The sequence below is a fragment of the Strigops habroptila genome, chromosome 2 (assembly GCF_004027225.2).
Source record: "Strigops habroptila isolate Jane chromosome 2, bStrHab1.2.pri, whole genome shotgun sequence".
Classification (NCBI taxonomy): Eukaryota; Metazoa; Chordata; class Aves; order Psittaciformes; family Psittacidae; genus Strigops; species Strigops habroptila.
Window position 1 is genome coordinate 69,613,992 of NC_044278.2, and position 16,689 is coordinate 69,630,680.

General features: G+C 42.6%; 1 protein-coding gene across 2 annotated transcripts in view; it reads right to left on the reverse strand.

Moving 5' to 3' along the window:
- Positions 1–1,061: 1,061 nt before the first annotated feature.
- The window catches only part of CLYBL (citramalyl-CoA lyase), a 174,730-nt gene continuing 159,102 nt past the window's right edge, over positions 1,062–16,689 (reverse strand). The window contains exons 8-9 of one of the 2 annotated variants that reach the window (XM_030476758.2): positions 1,616–1,715; positions 1,062–1,493 (exon numbers count right to left, since the gene is read on the reverse strand). In XM_030476758.2, coding sequence (XP_030332618.1) covers positions 1,620–1,715 — 96 coding nt within the window. In that variant the 3' untranslated portion in view covers positions 1,062–1,493; positions 1,616–1,619. Of the gene's footprint in view, positions 1,716–16,689 lie in introns of both variants that reach the window. The other variant, XM_030476757.2, reaches the window with a different exon arrangement.

The following is a 16,689-nucleotide window of genomic DNA, read 5'->3' on the forward strand; positions in this document are numbered from 1 at the left end:
ATCACCCGGCGCAGCGCCCTCGGACGGGACCCTGGGGGAGGAGGGGTTCGGGGTGTTGGGGGGTGTCGGTCCGCGCTGCTCACCCCCAAAACCCCGCGGAGGGGCCATGGTGTGTTGGGAGGGGGGGCTCTGCCGCTGCCCCATCGGTGCCGTCCCGTTGGTGTGGCCCCGGGAGCACTCCCACCTTCCCGCCGGGACTTCCCCTCTGCGTTCCCTCGGGCTCCCTCCCCTCGGTGCTTCCTGGTAGGTGGCTTGGGTGCCGCCCCCCCCCCCCCCCGCCTCTTCTTCCCTTTCCCCTTCTTTCATCTCTCCTTAATTAAACCCAAAATAAACCAAAAATGTTTAAAGTCGCTGCTCGGAGATGGAGGGAAAACATGCTAAGCGAGCAGATGGGAGGAATGAGCCACTGTGACTTCCTATGTAAAATGGCCATGGAGGCGGTGAAAAATGAAACTAAAAAACAACTGTTTTCTATTTACAAATTTAAATAAACAGAACAGCCTTCCCCGCGGTGTTTGTCTAAGTGCAGCAGCGTTGCTGCTGTGTAGGTCATGAAAAGGTTGGTGCATAGTTTAAAACTTCCCATTCTGTTAATTTCTTAAAGAACAGTCGTTCATGGTCTGAGCACAAAAGCTCATGATTTAATGAGGAACAGAAACAAAATCTCTGATTGTTGGTGTTTCAAACTTCATTGGAGTCCTCTGGCAACCACAAGTTGATCCTCTGCAGCTTCAATACCCTTTAGCCCTCCATATAAGAGTACATGCTGAATAGAGGACAATGCCTGGTTGTTATGTTTATTTACCCTTACTACAAGCTGGGTTAACCTCTTCAAAACAGCTTTACTAAGCCCGTTAACCACACGGCCCACATGATCTGTAGCCGTATCCCTAATGTGATGTAAATCTGACTCGAGACCATATGCACAAGTTCTGCTGCATTGTGTCTCCGAAAACTACAAGTTTATTGCCATCCAACCCTTCCCAGGCTGGACGCTTCCAGGAGGAAACGCTCTGAATAGCAACCACTTAAAAAAAGGGAAGAAAGTCATGAGTCCCATGTTGTTGGAGCAGTATTTTTAATGGCTGTTGAACATTTACAGAAAGGGGGGGAAGGCGGAAGGGAAGGGATGCGAAGCCTGCACAGGGTAATGGTTCTCATCATGATTATTTCAGCCGGTGCGTAATTATTCAAGGTTTTGCCCTTTCTGCCAGGAGTTCTGTGCCGGAGTGGGAAGAATTGTAGATACAAATAGAAGTGATTGAGCCAGTTTTCATCTGCTCTTTTAGCAGAGCTCATAGCTTACGTTTTGCCTTTCTCCTTCAGTGAAGTCATTGTCCCATATTCGTAGTAATTATCATGATGTCACACAGTTGGTGATGTAACTTCGTTGTAGGCTATGAGTAGTACATGGGCTGTGCAGAAGTGAGCAGTGGTTTGAGTTGGGAATAGTTTTAGTAATTAGCAATTCTGGCAAGCAAACTATGACAGATCTGCAAAATGGAAATGAATTTCTGCTTAAGCTTGACATCTTTAATTTTTTTTTTACCCCCCCAAGTATTATAGTCATCTTTTAAAACAGCTACTGGGGCCCCATGGCGAGAGCTCCATTTACCAGCTCATTTTTTCTTGATGGCTGTGGCAAGCATAACAATGTTCTGTGCCTGCTTCAGTAATGGCATGTCGATCATGCTTCCGTGGAAAGTAAATGCACCCTGGAAAAGAGAGAATATAAACTTCCTGAGAGGACCTCTAGAAATTGTAGGTGGCTCGTCTTTTTCTTTAAAAGCACATTTGTTCGCCAAGAAACATCAGCTCCTACAGGAATCCTGAACAAGTTTTACAAGACAAACTAACCTAGCCAGGGCAAATGCATTTAAAGAAATGCAGTGGGCACTGAGCGCTCCACAGAGGAGGAAAAAGAGGGAGAAAAGAGAAACCCAGTGTGCAGTCTGCTTGTTTTGGCCTCTCTAGCTGGCAGACACTGAGGGGCAAGAGCAGCAAGGCTGTGCATGCCAGCTGGGTGGGGGCTGGCAGACCATGCGCCTGGGGGTTAGCTCTGCTCCGCACATCCAGCATCACCCTCCAGTGCTAGGGTTGTGCTTCTGGGGGGTGGAAGGAAGATTTCCTGACTTGGGGGTGAGATGGGTCTCCATCAGGTCTCCGGTGCTAAAGACAAGCTGGGCCAGTGCTTAGAGACAGGGACTGGGGTAAAAGCTGAAAAAACCCAAGTGGCTGGTGTGATAATATTGCCCAAATCTGCTCCGGAGCCAAGGTAAAGCGCACCTGAGCACTGCATATAGGGGATCTCCTCAAGTGGATGTAGAACTAGCCAGTGTGGCTTAGTGGCGGCTATCTGTCAGGGCAGGTTTCAGAAGTCACCTGGTATTTCTGGGCATTTTGTGTTAGTACCATGGTGACAAGTTTAAAATAATTAACTATGAATTGTAGCTAAATCTTAAACAGATGACACATGTTCTAAATAGGGCCAAACCTGACTTGTTCCTTTGGATGCTTTAACCCATGCATGTGTTGCTGAGGTAGGATTTTGAAAATTAAACCACTGTGCATCAAGACATGACAAAGCTCAGCAGACAAAAAAACCCCAACATCTTATTTGTAATTCTGACAGTACTTTGACACATTCTGGAAAAAACCCAAAACCAAAGATGCAATCCCTTCCCTGAAGAATTCAGAATTGAAAGCCTAGCCCTGTGTTGCAGAGGGTGTCTCTGTGAAGCACTGTGCACCCTTTTAATGTCCTGCTGCAATCAATACGGGATCACAGGCTGGCCTTAGATTTGACAGTGAGCGAGGCCAACCAAGAACAGGGTAAGAGTGATAGCGGCCTGTGTGTCTGTGCATGCATAGCGACAGAAATACAGAGGAGAACAAGCCGTTTCTTGTTTACTGGTTTTCATTTCAGGCTCAATAATCATTAGAGGGGTCCAGTAAGTAAAATGAAAATATAACCCAAATTTACAAAAATGTTTAGGAAATGTGTTACTCCAGTGACATATCTCGCTTGACTGAAGCAGTATTAATTAAATACTAAATCACATTCTAGAATGGTCAAGACAAAAATCCACCTTAAACAGTAATCTAATACAAATCAATATTGTTGCATGTAAGAACACGCTGTATTAAAGACATTAAAAACCTAATAGTTAAAACTATTATTTTATTCAAAGTAGGATTTCCTACTATAGCTCATGCTATTTTAGGTGGGTTTGGAGAATAATGGACTGGCAGACAGTCAAAGGTAGATGCTTCAAGTCAAATTTCTTGTTTACAGAGCAATCAACCAACCCTACATTATTACCCCAACAACATTAATACAGTTATTACTTTTACTATTAATAATGATACACCACTTTTTATCTCAGCTACATCTCAGCCATTTTCACTTATACTTTTAAACCTTTACAGAAAATGCAGCCACAAACTATGCAATTCATTAACTAGTGTGAAAATAAATTAGGAAATTAGTAAACATTTTATGGCATAGGACTTCTTCAGACTAATTCAGGTCTAAGCAGTGATCTCAAATAGCAAGATACATTTTTTCACTGTAAAGAAAAACGTGTTTTAATTGTGCTTATTTTTAATAGGCATTCAGTCAAATAATAGTTATTTCTTAAAAGAGAAATTTGCATGTGGGATCATAGTGATAGCAGAGATATATTAAGGTCTGGAATTATCCTTCCTGGTTTTGTGAAATGACTGATTTAGGAGCACAGTTATCCCAAGTACCTGCAATAGTTTGCAGAAGGAGCTGGGTGCTGAGCAATGGCAATTCTCGTTGCTGGTGGTCCGAATCATGATCGGGAGGGTCTTACCCTCCCACTGGCTGTATACAGGATGTTCTAAAGTCAGGTACCTCTGCAGGTGCCTAAATTGGAGCATGATGAATCCGGGTCAGAATGTCTTTTTAGAAAGCAGGAGTTAATTAAGCAGCATGCCTGTCCTCTCTTCATTAAAATAACATGTTCAGAAAGGAAACCAGAATAATAGTATATGTTAGTGTGTGTATGGACACATGAGCACTGAACCACTTGAGATCTGTCGTATGTTCTCTTCTTGTCAGCATGGAGCTGTAGTTTGGGTTGCTAGGAATTTGAATTCTTGAAGGAAAAAATGCTTTTTTGTTTCCTAACACCAAAGAGTAACACGAAGAAGTTGGCTTCTCTGCCTGTTCAATCTGAGGCTTATTTTCTCCCTGCTAATTTGCAGCGTTGAGCTAAAGTCCAGAAAAAGAAATGGATTTTAATGCCATTGAATATACCTTATTCACTGCCTCTCTTTCCACCCACAGGTTTCAACAGATAGGAAATACCAGTAATTATAGCTTTGTCCCCATGCTCTTTTTTCGAATTCTGCTAGATGAAATTTGCCTTTAACATTCTTTTGATTTTTTCTCACATGAATATAAAGAAAACAGGACTTTTTATAAACACCATTTGCTTTGATAGCATTAATCTAGGGATTTAGTCAAAGACCTAAATTTTCTTTTTGGCTAATTTTCTCAATAACCTCATGCTTCCAGCCTGTACTTAGACTTCCAGTAGTTCAACTGTGGGACGAGAGGTCTGTTCCTAAGGACACTTGCAACTTGAATGGGAGCAACGGCGGGTGAGTGGTGCAATGCTGGGGTTTGCATCCATTGTTTTTGGTGGCTGTGTTACTCACTCGTTATGTAACCATATAAATCATTCAGAGGGAGCCTTTTCAGAAACCTGTAAAAGGACCCCAGCATCAGGCGAGTCAAATGTGCTAGACCTGCCCTGGGAAGAGACAGGCCTTTCCAGGTAAAGGCTGATGGAGTTGCAAGGGGGAAGCAGCAGCCAGGAGGCAGAACCACAGCTGATGGGTGCAACCTTTGGGTGATGATGCATGGGTGCAAGTAACTCAGCTGGGATGAGAAGTGGGGGAGTGGAGGACAACTGTGGCACTTACAGAGCAGAGGAGTTTGTATTTGCACAACCTTTGGCTTCCCTCAGCCTGATCGCTGTATGCCTCTGTCAGAGTGCAATCAAGGAAGAAAGTGAACAGGCAGGATTTCCCATTTGGGCCATCATGCAGAGTAGCTAAGAGTCCTTCCCAGTTGACTGACAAGCGAGGAATGACTCAAAGATGTTTTCTTCTGGAAAGCTCTGTGAGAGCAGAGCAACAAGAAGAACACAGACCCATCCAGCTCCTCTTCTCTCCACCCGGTTATTGCAGCTGCCCACAAAGCCCACCAAGTCATCATTTCCCCATCTCCATCTCTTGTATCAGACTACTTTTTCCAGGCTGAATGGTTCAGGACCAGTACTGTGCAATTTGAGGCATCCCCCAGGAACCATGTAGTATGTGAACATGATAAATTCACAATGACATTTAATGTTCTGTTAAAACAGTAGTAACATTTTAAAAAACATAACAGCTATTTATGCAAGATGCAGGCCATGCTGGGTAAGGTCTTAACAGCTCTACTTTGAATTTCAATATATCCTAAAGTGCTTTGAGAATGGAATAGAGAAGGCTTTTGGCAAATACAGAAAACAGCTGGAAGGGAATTAAAATTATAGAAAACTGCTAGAGGGTTTTTTTGTGGGTTTTTGTGAGGGTTTTTTCATTTATTTTTTTTCCATAAGGGAATGGCAAAAAATGATAGCAATGGAAAAAAAGAAAATTGAGCATGGTCAGCCCTGCCTGATAGACAGATCTAGCCTACAGATAGGAGATGCCATAAGGCAGAGTTGATAAAGAACAGTCATTTTCACAGGCCAGGAGCTGAAGACATAGGCTTATGAAAAAGGGGGCAAATGCAGTTGTGCAGTAAGAATAACTAATGCACTGAATTTCCAGGTGGCTGTGGAGAGACCAAAGAGGTATAGAACCAAACTTTGTAACACATCAGTTTGGCAGAGCTTATGCTTGTACTTTATGAACCTCCTTTTAGCTAAATGCAGACACTACCAAAACCAGTGCAGATTTAGCTACGTCCAACATGTAATTGAAAGCTCTTCTCTGACAACTTAGAAGACAACTCTGGCCATGTGTTGCCATAGGTCTTGAACTTGGCTCTTGTCATCTCTATATGTTATCCTTAAAGATTTCCTTTATCTATAAGAAATGAAACGTATCAATTTGCAGAAAGAGTCTGAGTGTTGGTCTGTTATTTGCCATAGCCAAAATATGAACATCTTAATGCAGCACTCCCAGGAACATGAACACCTCCTCTTTTTGTGTGTGTCTGTGTGGCATCATCCAGCAACTTTTGCTCTGTGAAACTTTTGGAAGTAGTTAAGAGCTTGGTAAATCTATATGATCATCTCATAAACAGTGTGTGTATATATATATACACACACGTATATATTTTTTTTTCCTGGCAAACATTATTTTACCTTTCTAAAAGTTAAATGGATGGTAGTCAGTGTCCATGATTTCTGTGCCATCTGGGGATCAATATGCTCTGGTGGAACCAGGAAATGGGAGGAAACAATACAGCCAATTCTCTTGCTAGTGTTTATCATGAGTGATAGAATTGCATTGATTTTAACTACAACAGGATGGACAGGATCACGGGTGAGGTACACTTCATGTTTTCCAGAAGATCAGGGAAAGTAAGGTTGCATACTTCTTCATCTGTCCTGAAACCCTTTTATATAATGTATAATGTTACGTGGGGTTTTACTCCCATCATCTTTTGTCTCCTTATGTACCACCGGGTTAACAAGAGAAACAAGCTATCATGATACAGAATGTTTAGGCACCTCATAGTTATGCGACACAATTCTCTCTGAGATGTGGATTAAAGTACATGAGTTAATTAAAAGTAAAATAATAATTGTTCTGGGACATGTGGGACAGTGATTAGATAAGCTAGTCCCCTTGGGCTGACAAGATGGGAGAATTAGATGTATTCCTGCACCTGGGAATGCTTGTGGCTTTTTCCTCAACATTTCCTCCATCTGTGGCTTTCTGTGCCTCTATCTGCGACCATACTGATGACTGCAATGAACTCTCTAAGAGGGTTACTGCAGACCCTCAGTTCTTAGACCACTGGAATCTATCAATCACCTGCATTGGTACTGAATATGAGGATTTCCCTTCCTAAGGTGTAGCAAGTATATATATTTTGAAGTATCAAATAGGTCCTGTAAGTTCCAAAAAGTCTACCTGCTTCCTGTCTGATGGCAGATGGGATTCCAAATATGAGCACTGGTTGTGAGAGCTCTTTGTTCTGTTGTGGGAACCACTGCTGTTGTTATTAATTACCTCAATCATTGGCAAGCCCTTGCTAACAAACCTTTGATTTCACGCCCTAACGAGTGGCGTCCCTCAGGGATCGGTGTTGGGACCGGTCCTGTTCAACATCTTTGTCGGCGACATGGACAGTGGGATTGAGTGCACCCTCAGCAAGTTTGCCGACAACACCAAGCCATGTGGTTCGGTTGATACGGTGGAGGGAAGGGATGCCATCCAGAAGGACCTTGACACGCTTGTGAGGTGGGCCGATGCCAACCTTATGAAGTTTAACCAAGCCAAGTGCAAGGTCCTGCACCTGGGTCAGGGCAATCCCAGGCACTGCTACAGGTTGGGCAGAGAAGAGATTCAGAGCAGCCCTGCAGAGAAGGACTTGGGGGTGTTGGTTGACGAAAAGCTTAACATGAGCCGGCAGTGTGCGCTTGCAGCCCAGAAACCAACCATATCCTGGGCTGCATCAAAAGAAGCGTGACCAGCAGGTCAAAGGAGGTGATCCTGCCCCTCTTCTCTCGTGAGACCTCACTTGGAGTACTGTGTACAGTTCTGGTGTCCTCAACATACAAAGGACATGGAGCTGTTGGAGCGAGTCCAGAGGAGGGCCACGAGGATGATAAGGGGGCTGGAGCACCTCCCATATGAAGACAGGCTGAGAGAGTTGGGGCTGTTCAGCCTGGAGAAGAGAAGGCTGCGTGGAGACCTCATAGCAGCCTTCCAGTATCTGAAGGGGTTCTATAAGGATGCTGGGGAGGGACTCTTCCTTGGGGACTGTAGTGGTAGGACAAGGGGTAATGGGTTCAAACTTAAACAGGGGAAGTTTAGATTAGATATAAGGAAGAAGTTCTTTACAGTGAGGGAGGTGAAGCACTGGAATGGGTTGCCCAGGGAGGTTGTGGATGCTCCATCCCTGGCGGTGTTCAAGGCCAGGTTGGACAGAGCCTTGGACCACATGGTTTAGGGCAAGGTGTCCCTGCCCATGGCAGGGGGGTTGGAACTAGATGATCTTAAGGTCCTTTCCAACCCTTACTATTCTATGATTCTATGATTCTATGACTCTATGTAGCCAACAACTTTAACTCCCATGTGACAGTGGCCAGGATTTTCTTAAAGATATTTATAAAGATTACATTAAGCCTGTGGCTTGTCTACAATAGAAAGAAAAACATAAATTGTCTTGCATCAGATGAAAGAACATAGCCAATAGTGCTATATTCATTTGTGTGTGTCAATGGATAGGCTGTCCTGGGCCACTATGTAGAGATAGTCAACTTTTTCAAAAGCAGTTTACTTTGGGAATCTAGTCAGGAGATTTAGATGGCAGGCTTGGAGGTGCAAGGGAATCCTGGTGAGTATGCAAGGCTTTGGCATGGGGTACCTGGGCAGGTGGGAGAAAAGGAAAAGCAAGCCAAGGTCACGTTGCGTGAAATTGCAATAAGGACAAGAAAGCACTTGTTACTGAATTTTGAATTATCGGCCTAAGATATGGTTATCTAATGTTTATGGAATTGTCAAGGAAATCTCTGCCACTAGTTAGGTGACTGTTGCTCAGAAGACAAGCAAACTCATGAGTGAGGACAGGTCCTTTGATGGCACTCTGCTGTCACAGGGTTAGACATACTGCCCTGCTGATGAAGATTTGGTTTTCTTCAGTTACTTCTCTCAACAGTTTAGCTAGCAATACTTTCATTTGCAGACCAAATCCCTGCAATGAGTGTGTGGCAGTCAGGTTATCTCCTTGTCCTTCTTCTGTGGGAATATGCATCTAGGACCTAGGGAAAATGGGCGTGGGGGCACCAGTGAGGCAGTCACCCTTCTCTCCTCCCCCTCCATCATTAGGAGTTGTCATGACTGAAACAGAGCTCCCACACTGCTCTGCTAATGTGGGCCAGAGGCTGTGTGTGAATATAGCCATTGTCTAAATAAATAATTACATAAGTAAACCCCCTTCCAACCCCTGTGAGCTGTACCAGCATCTGCAGGCAGATGCCAGGCTAGATGGACATGAGCAGAACGGGTGATGCCAGCTAGCCAGTGCAAACCTTGTGTACCTCCCAAAGGGGAAATGCAGAACCCATATAGACAAGTATCTTCAAGTCCACGGATACAAGAAATCTTTGATCCACAGTTGTCTGAGAAACATTAATTCTTTCTAATGGTAATTCAGTGTGTCGCCCACTTCTAAAACCAAAAGGTCTAGTTATGACTTTTTGGAGACCACAAAAATATGTTGAATAAACCCACTAAAATCTGCTTAGCTCTGAGAATATTATCTCTAATCCTGCACAATATTAACTGTTATAAGCAAGTAAGAGTGTTGTGTTCTGAAGAAGGGCAGATTTGCTCTTCTGAGGAGGGAAGGAAGCAGGTGGATGGCAAAAGGGCCCCCTAAAAAGCATGGCATTCAGGAAGATAATTCCCCTTGGATTAATGAAAACACACATTGTTTAAGAGACCCCCTGCAGAGGAAATTTGGAAATCTTTGCCTTGAGGCTTAAAAAGAACACTTGGATTTGCTTACAGGTAATGAACAAAAGAGGAGAGAGTCCTGGTCGCAGCAAATGGCGTTGGGTCTGTGCCTGGGGGAGGAGTGATTATCCTGACTACAAAGGAATGACTTTCCCTTGAAACAGAAGGTTGAAGCCACATTTTTGGGGAAGTCAAGAGTAGGAAATAAGCTGACAGCTGTGATGGTGCTGAATGCAGGTTTAATTAATTTTTTTCTTCTGCAATTTGTAGCCAAAGTGCCGTCATAAAGAGCTGGGTCATGATTCCACCTTTTAGTGATGAACTTCCAAAGGTTAGTGAGCTGCAAGGAGATGTTCAATGATATCTGGGTCAACTGAGCACATTTTTCAGGCTATGACAAGATAATGTCTCACTATCTTCTCTGCTCAGGCTTCTCCTGCCTCCAGATCAGGTTCATACACAACTATGGACTTCTTTTACATCTTTCCAGTATGTAGGAATGCCGAAATAATTAGTGTAGTCACACATAACAGACCGAAGCCTTCATGGAGAGCAAGTTACATGAACAGAGCTTTTTGGGTTACATATTTCTGTACCCTCTCCTTTGAACCTTTTGACATTTGCCACTTTTCTGTAGCAACATTATGGGAGGAAAGACAGTTATACACAAAATCTTTGGGGAAAATAAATTATCCCTGAAAAGGTTTGTTAGAAATGGTAAAAGGAGATGCTCTGTGGGTGTCTGTGATCTGTTTGAATAAGGGATGGATGGGGAGGGAATTCTGCAAAGTATCAATACCAGGAAGTTTCTGTAGCCATTTTGTTCTTATGAAGAAAACATTATATATCACTACCTTTTGCTTCTTTTCATCAGTGTAAACTTCCACCAGAGTAGAAGCAGTTAGTTAGTTCAGAGGATAAGTCAGTTTGTAATGCCAGAAATAGGCCTGTTTCTATGAGACAGGCTTCTACCTCTAGGAGCGGATGGAAGGACACAAAAGGTCGAGAACAAAAGAGCAACAACCACATGAAAAAGAGATTAATTTTTACCTCAAGTAACTCCTTAGCAGCAGCACAAGAACTCTGACAGAAAAAGCCATTTCTAGAGCTCAACAGGTAGGAAGGACTTTGTGATCCCTCAAGTCCACAGTGGGGCAGGAAAGATGAATAATAAGGACCTACAACGTCCTTTACTTTGCCTCCACCTGACATTATCACCCCCAGCCCACGGATAAGGGTCTTGCCCTGCTGTGTGAGCCAAAAAAGCTGTTTTTCCCTTTTACAGGCCCCCAAGCTGCCTGAACCACTGGGCACAGCCATTTTGGCAGGGATGGGCCTGGGGATCCTGCGTGGTCCAGCTTCAGAAACTCCTTCAGGCCACCAAAGTCTCTACCACCTCTCACTAAGCAAACAACCTGTATAAGAGCCCTGAATGAAAGGCAGACATGAGGGTTTTTTATTGCTGTCCTTACATTTTCTTTAGTTCCCTTCTCATTGTGGTTTTTGCCTTCCTGTGTGCTCCTTTAAAGTAGGAAAGAATTAAATCAAAGAAACAGAAGAAAGTCCTAGAAATCAGGAATATTCTCCATTGGTTTCCATCCTCTGTCTTATAATGTATCGGGAATGGAAGAATCCTAGAGAGCACACTTGCTGCTGCCAAGCAAATCTTTATAGCACAAAAGCAGCTTCCTGGACAAACATCCTATCCAACCATGCATTTTTTTCCCCCTAGTGAGCCTCATGGTTATTATACGGAAAAATGAAAAGTAACTAATATTAAGACTTCAGTATTCCAGATGCCCTTAATAAAGTCATTTAGAATTAACTTGAGGCTTATAGTCATGAAAGCAATTTGTTAAATATAGACTAGAAAATTTCATCTGGAAGTAAATGACTACAGGATACACAAAAGGCATTTGACACTGTAAAATACAACAGAGGCGAGAAAAGTAATAACAGTGAAACTCGTTCTGTCAACAAGGATGGAATTGCCAGTATTTTTGTATTCTATATTTTTTCTAATTTCAGATTCATTTTCTGAACAGGACTGAACAGCCATTTTTTACTGCGATTCTCCATTTCAGCTGACAGAGCTTTTGCAGAGAGCTTCTCCACATCCCTGAAAAAGCCAGCCAGCACAGAGAGGAGCAAAGAGGCAGCAAGGCTGCTGCTACTTAAATTAACTGAAACAGTATTTTGGCTGTACAGGCTTCTGAATTCCCTCAGTAAGCCCTAAAAAGAGCCATCTGGTCAGAACATTACATCTCTGTTTAGATCCTGCTTTGGAAATTGAAATGAGGCTCTTGAGTGCTTGTTAATGCTTTTTAAAGGGGGATTTGGAAGGTGGGTAGTTGCCTTGATGGGTTGCTTGGTGCGGAGCAGGTTTTGGCAGGACAGTGGGCAGGTGTCTGCAGCAATGGGCCTCCCCAATCCATGCTTGCAAAAAAGCATTGCCTGCATTGGGAGCACGCTGACATGGTATGGCCCTTCCAAAAGCAAGGACATTCACTCTTGTCTTAGCAAGTCCCTGCATGAACCTCCTTGAGCTGACAAGGATGAAGGGGCTGTACCTTGCTGAGGAGGAACCCAGAGAGGTGCCATCCCATACCCTCTGCAGGGCCCATGTCCCCTGGTTCCTCCAGGAGCTACTTCCAGGTGGAAAGGCTATGGAGGGGCACAGCATGCATCCTTCTGCTCCCAGCTCACAGAGAAGCTTCTCCCAGCGGGAAATGTCAAAGTGCCATCCAAGTCCCTCTGCCCCCGAGTTTTGGACACAGGTCTTTAATGAGTGGAGAAAAACAGATGAAGAGCCACCAAAAGCCTGCTGGGGAGTGGGAAGGGGGTGGAGTTGGCAAGAAAATATTTTGTATGAGTTTCTGCCCTGCTTAGGAGCTTTTGCAGCCCCGCATAGTGAAATCTGTCTTCTTCTCTCCCCACCTGGCGTAACTCCCTCAGGACTGATTGCTCCAGCGTAGGAAGCAGTATAGCACAAGCAATTAGCTAATACAGCCCCTTCTGCTCTGTTGTAAAGGTTTGAAATTTGCCCCCAGATGGATCTTTCTAACAGAAAAGCCTTCAACTGTGACACAAACCACATTTCTAAAATCTTTTTCAAATATTAAAATTCTACAGAGAAACTTTAAAGTACTAATATGAGCTCTCTCAATCTCTATTTATTCATCAGTTTTCACATTAAAATTTCACTTGGCCACTTTTTAAAAAGATAAACAACATAACATGGCCCACATGTTAAAAAGATAAACAACATAACCTGGCACCTGAGCCTATACTTATTAAGGCTGAAGCTATAAAAGGTGGCAATTTATCACAAATCCCTGAATCCCCCACTCTGCAGCATGAGGAATATACGTTGCTTAATTAACATAAATGACAGCAAATGCCCTGCATCCTCAGAGCAAGGGCTGACAGTGCTGCAGCCCAGCATGCACAGAGGTACCCTGTGCTGCTGGCTGATGGTTTGTGGCACCTCAAATCTCTGCCTGCAGTCTGTCCTGGGCAAGGGGAGCAGGGAACTGGGCTGCTCCCTCACCCACAGGTCCATGTAAAGCCCTGATATGTAATGTCGTATAAAGCATGATATAATCCCTGTGGGTTGATGGGGTCCCACACTGCCTCATGCCAGAAAGATGCTCCAGCGCATCCATCCCAGGAGGCAGCCTGGAGAAGCCTGCTGCCCGTGGGGAACAGTCCTGCCCTTCCAGCACCCATGGGCTGGAATGGGACAGGATGGATCCCTTGTGGCTGTGGCTGTACATGGAGAGCCTTCGTGGGGGCCGTGGCACTGCTGGGAGAGGGAGGGCAGTGGGGAGAGACCTCCCCAGGCACCAGTGGGAGCTGGATCTGGCCCAAGCACGAGGGTGCATCGTCTCCAAGATACAGTGGCTTGGGGTAGCTTTTCCTAAACAAAGAGCACTGTAAGGGAGCCACTGCTGGAAATTTCCATTCCTTTGTTGGGTAGATGCTGTGTAAACAAATGCATTCCTAAGATTTTTCATAATCCTGGAAAGGTCCGTAAACCAAACTGTATAGTTTGTCAAATCGCTGGAGTTCATATATATTATTCCTCAGCCGCTGGGAACATGATATACAATGGCACAGAATATAAGGCAAGAAACATATGCTAAAGGTCTTCTTAGAAGCTCTCTGTGCATTCATATGTGGCATGTACAGATATTGCTTCTATTTTGCCCTGTGGGATCTAAAATATTCAATCCACATTTGCAGCTTGGGTTTGTGAATTACTTACCTTAACTCTCAACAATCGTTACCTGACAGGTGACTTTGGTGGCAGCATCTAGCTATTCCCTGGTTTAATGTGCAGCTATTTTGAAAGCATTTATAAATTAGTACATGAGATAAATGTGTAAGCAACCTCTTACTTTTCTGCTTTTCTTTCTGTCTGAATTTTATTTAAAACCCAGACAATTCAGTAAATCCCATTACAATAATGATATTGTGCCTGGTGTATTTACAAGTGCAAGGGATCAGAAACACATTTTCAATGTCTTACTTTCCTGTCATATATAAACACTAACTACATATAGAAGAAATTATATTCCTGTATCCAGTGTATTTGTAACATAAATGCAGGAGTCACTTATATAATAAAGACTATTGTACCTTTACTGATAGAAGTCAGATCTTTTCCTTGAAATAAGCTAGTAACTTCTTCTTTAAACTGTCCTTTGGACTACCAGAACAATGTTTATTACCCTTCTTTTTAATTTCGAACACACTCTGACATTCATCTTATGTTTAGACTTTCCCAACAGCTATGCTTGCTTTCTTTAGGCTGATTTTTTAAATTAAAAAATCATATCCCCTAGCAATACAATTTTACTGAAAAAATATTGAAATTATATGGAAATACTACTCTTTTTTTTTTTTAGATCTCAAAGTTCTAGACAAAAGAGCACTTAATAGCCAGTTGTATAGAATACAAAATGTACTTTTTCAATATTTGTCTTCTAATTGTCCAAAATACAAGGATGTAACTTATTTCCTAGATATGTTATTTTTCAATCAGATTAGAAATGTTAAAAAAAAACCCAATCCCATGACCAAAACAACCTAGAAGCCAAACCAAAACAACCCCTCAAACAGGACTATGTCTGTAAGGTAACCCCAAATACTTTTGGCTAGCTGGTTGGCTCTCTAATTTCCTTCTGCTTGGAGACTGCCACAGCATTTCCAATTTAGCAATGCTTATTCAAGATCCTAATTTTTCCTGACCTTGGTACTCACATTTGGGGGCTACTATGTCAAAGCATTTCAGCCTCCAGAATGAAGTAGCCTGGTTCAGCCTTCTCTCAAAGAAAGATCATTACAGTAATTGTAGCTCTCAAACTGTAGTAGATTATAAAAGCTTATTACTGTATTTTAATATAAAATATTGTTGAGTAAGGGCATCAAACTGTAAACCCAATTAATAACAAACTATGGTCCCAGACACTGCAGACCAGTAACTTATCTACCACACAGCCACACAAATGCCTCACATTTATTTTTTCCAGGCTTTCAACTCTGATTAATAACATGGCAAACCCATGCAAGTCTCAACCATATTAAGCACAGCTATATTTTTAGTCTTACTGACATGAACGCTTTAATATAATAAAAGCAAAAGGAAAACAGAAGAGGTGTTTCATTAGGACATGAGGATTACTAAAGCCGCTGTGTGGAGTATTTGTCAGGAGGTGGTAGGGGAAGAGTTATTACTTACATTTTAGCATGTCGCTAGGATGCGGAGCAAGAGGATCCCTCAGTGAGATATGTTTGCTTTGGAAAAAAAATTAAGCAATGAGGCTGTCCAAGCTCTTCTTACTGACACATTTATAATACCTAATTGCAAACTCGGTTAAGAAGTTTGCAGCACTATACGAAAAACTGTTTTTCCAATTTTGTTATGAAGCCCAGCAATATGGCAGTGGTAAAAGATCCAGAAGTTAATGTATTAACCTGCTAGTCCTTTTTTATTGATAGATGGCTACAAGCGAAAATATATGAAGCAAGCAACTTGGTTGGTTAAAAAAATAGCCCTAACCATAGACCCTCAGCAAATCTGTTCTTGCAGCTCATTACAGAAGCTTATACCTTATTTTGGAAGCTTTTATTAATAAAAAAAAAATCCCCAAACCCAAACAACCCCCCCAAATGGTTGACATAAGCAAGAAACCAGGATTATATCAGTAAAATAATAACTTCAAAACAAATCCAAAGACTAATGCTTGCCTAATACAGAATTATTCAATATTTAATGTGTTCGGCTTCATGATTGCGTGAAGTGGGAGTAGAGTTAAATTTAGTCCAGTCTCCTCGTTGATTGTTCGTATGACAGGGATATTCCTCAGATGAGTTTCTGACACTAAATTCAGCTGAATGAATAGTATTATACACATCATAAACATAAGCAATATTTGGCTGTGTATGTTGTTTGACTTTTCTTTCTGCACTTACCTGCCTACATATTTGCACAAGCAGTATTATAATGATGCCTTTTGTAAGAGAGCCAAGCTTTGTAAATTGGAATAATGGGCAAAACCAGTCACATATTTTCTATTCCTAAATCCTTTGCATGAAGACAGTTACATTTCAAAATCAAGGGAACAGAACAAAGAGATACAGGCATACAGCATCCTAATAGTGACCCTGAAATAACTGCTTAGGACAGCACCCAAATAGCATAGTCACAGACATACTGGAAACACTCAGGTACCACAGAGGGGATGCGATAGGCTAGCAAAGAGAAGGGCAGAGTAATATCTTCTCACACTTTTACCCTGAGATGAAAGCATCATTTTTGCTTTGACCTTTTTAGTGTTTTTAATGCACAACATCTGCAGTATCAAAAATACAGGAGAACAGGTAAGGCATGCACCCCAATGTATTTCTACCCACCAGAAAGTGAAGAAACATACAGAAAACCTTTATACGGCATCAGGGAAAGTGAAACCC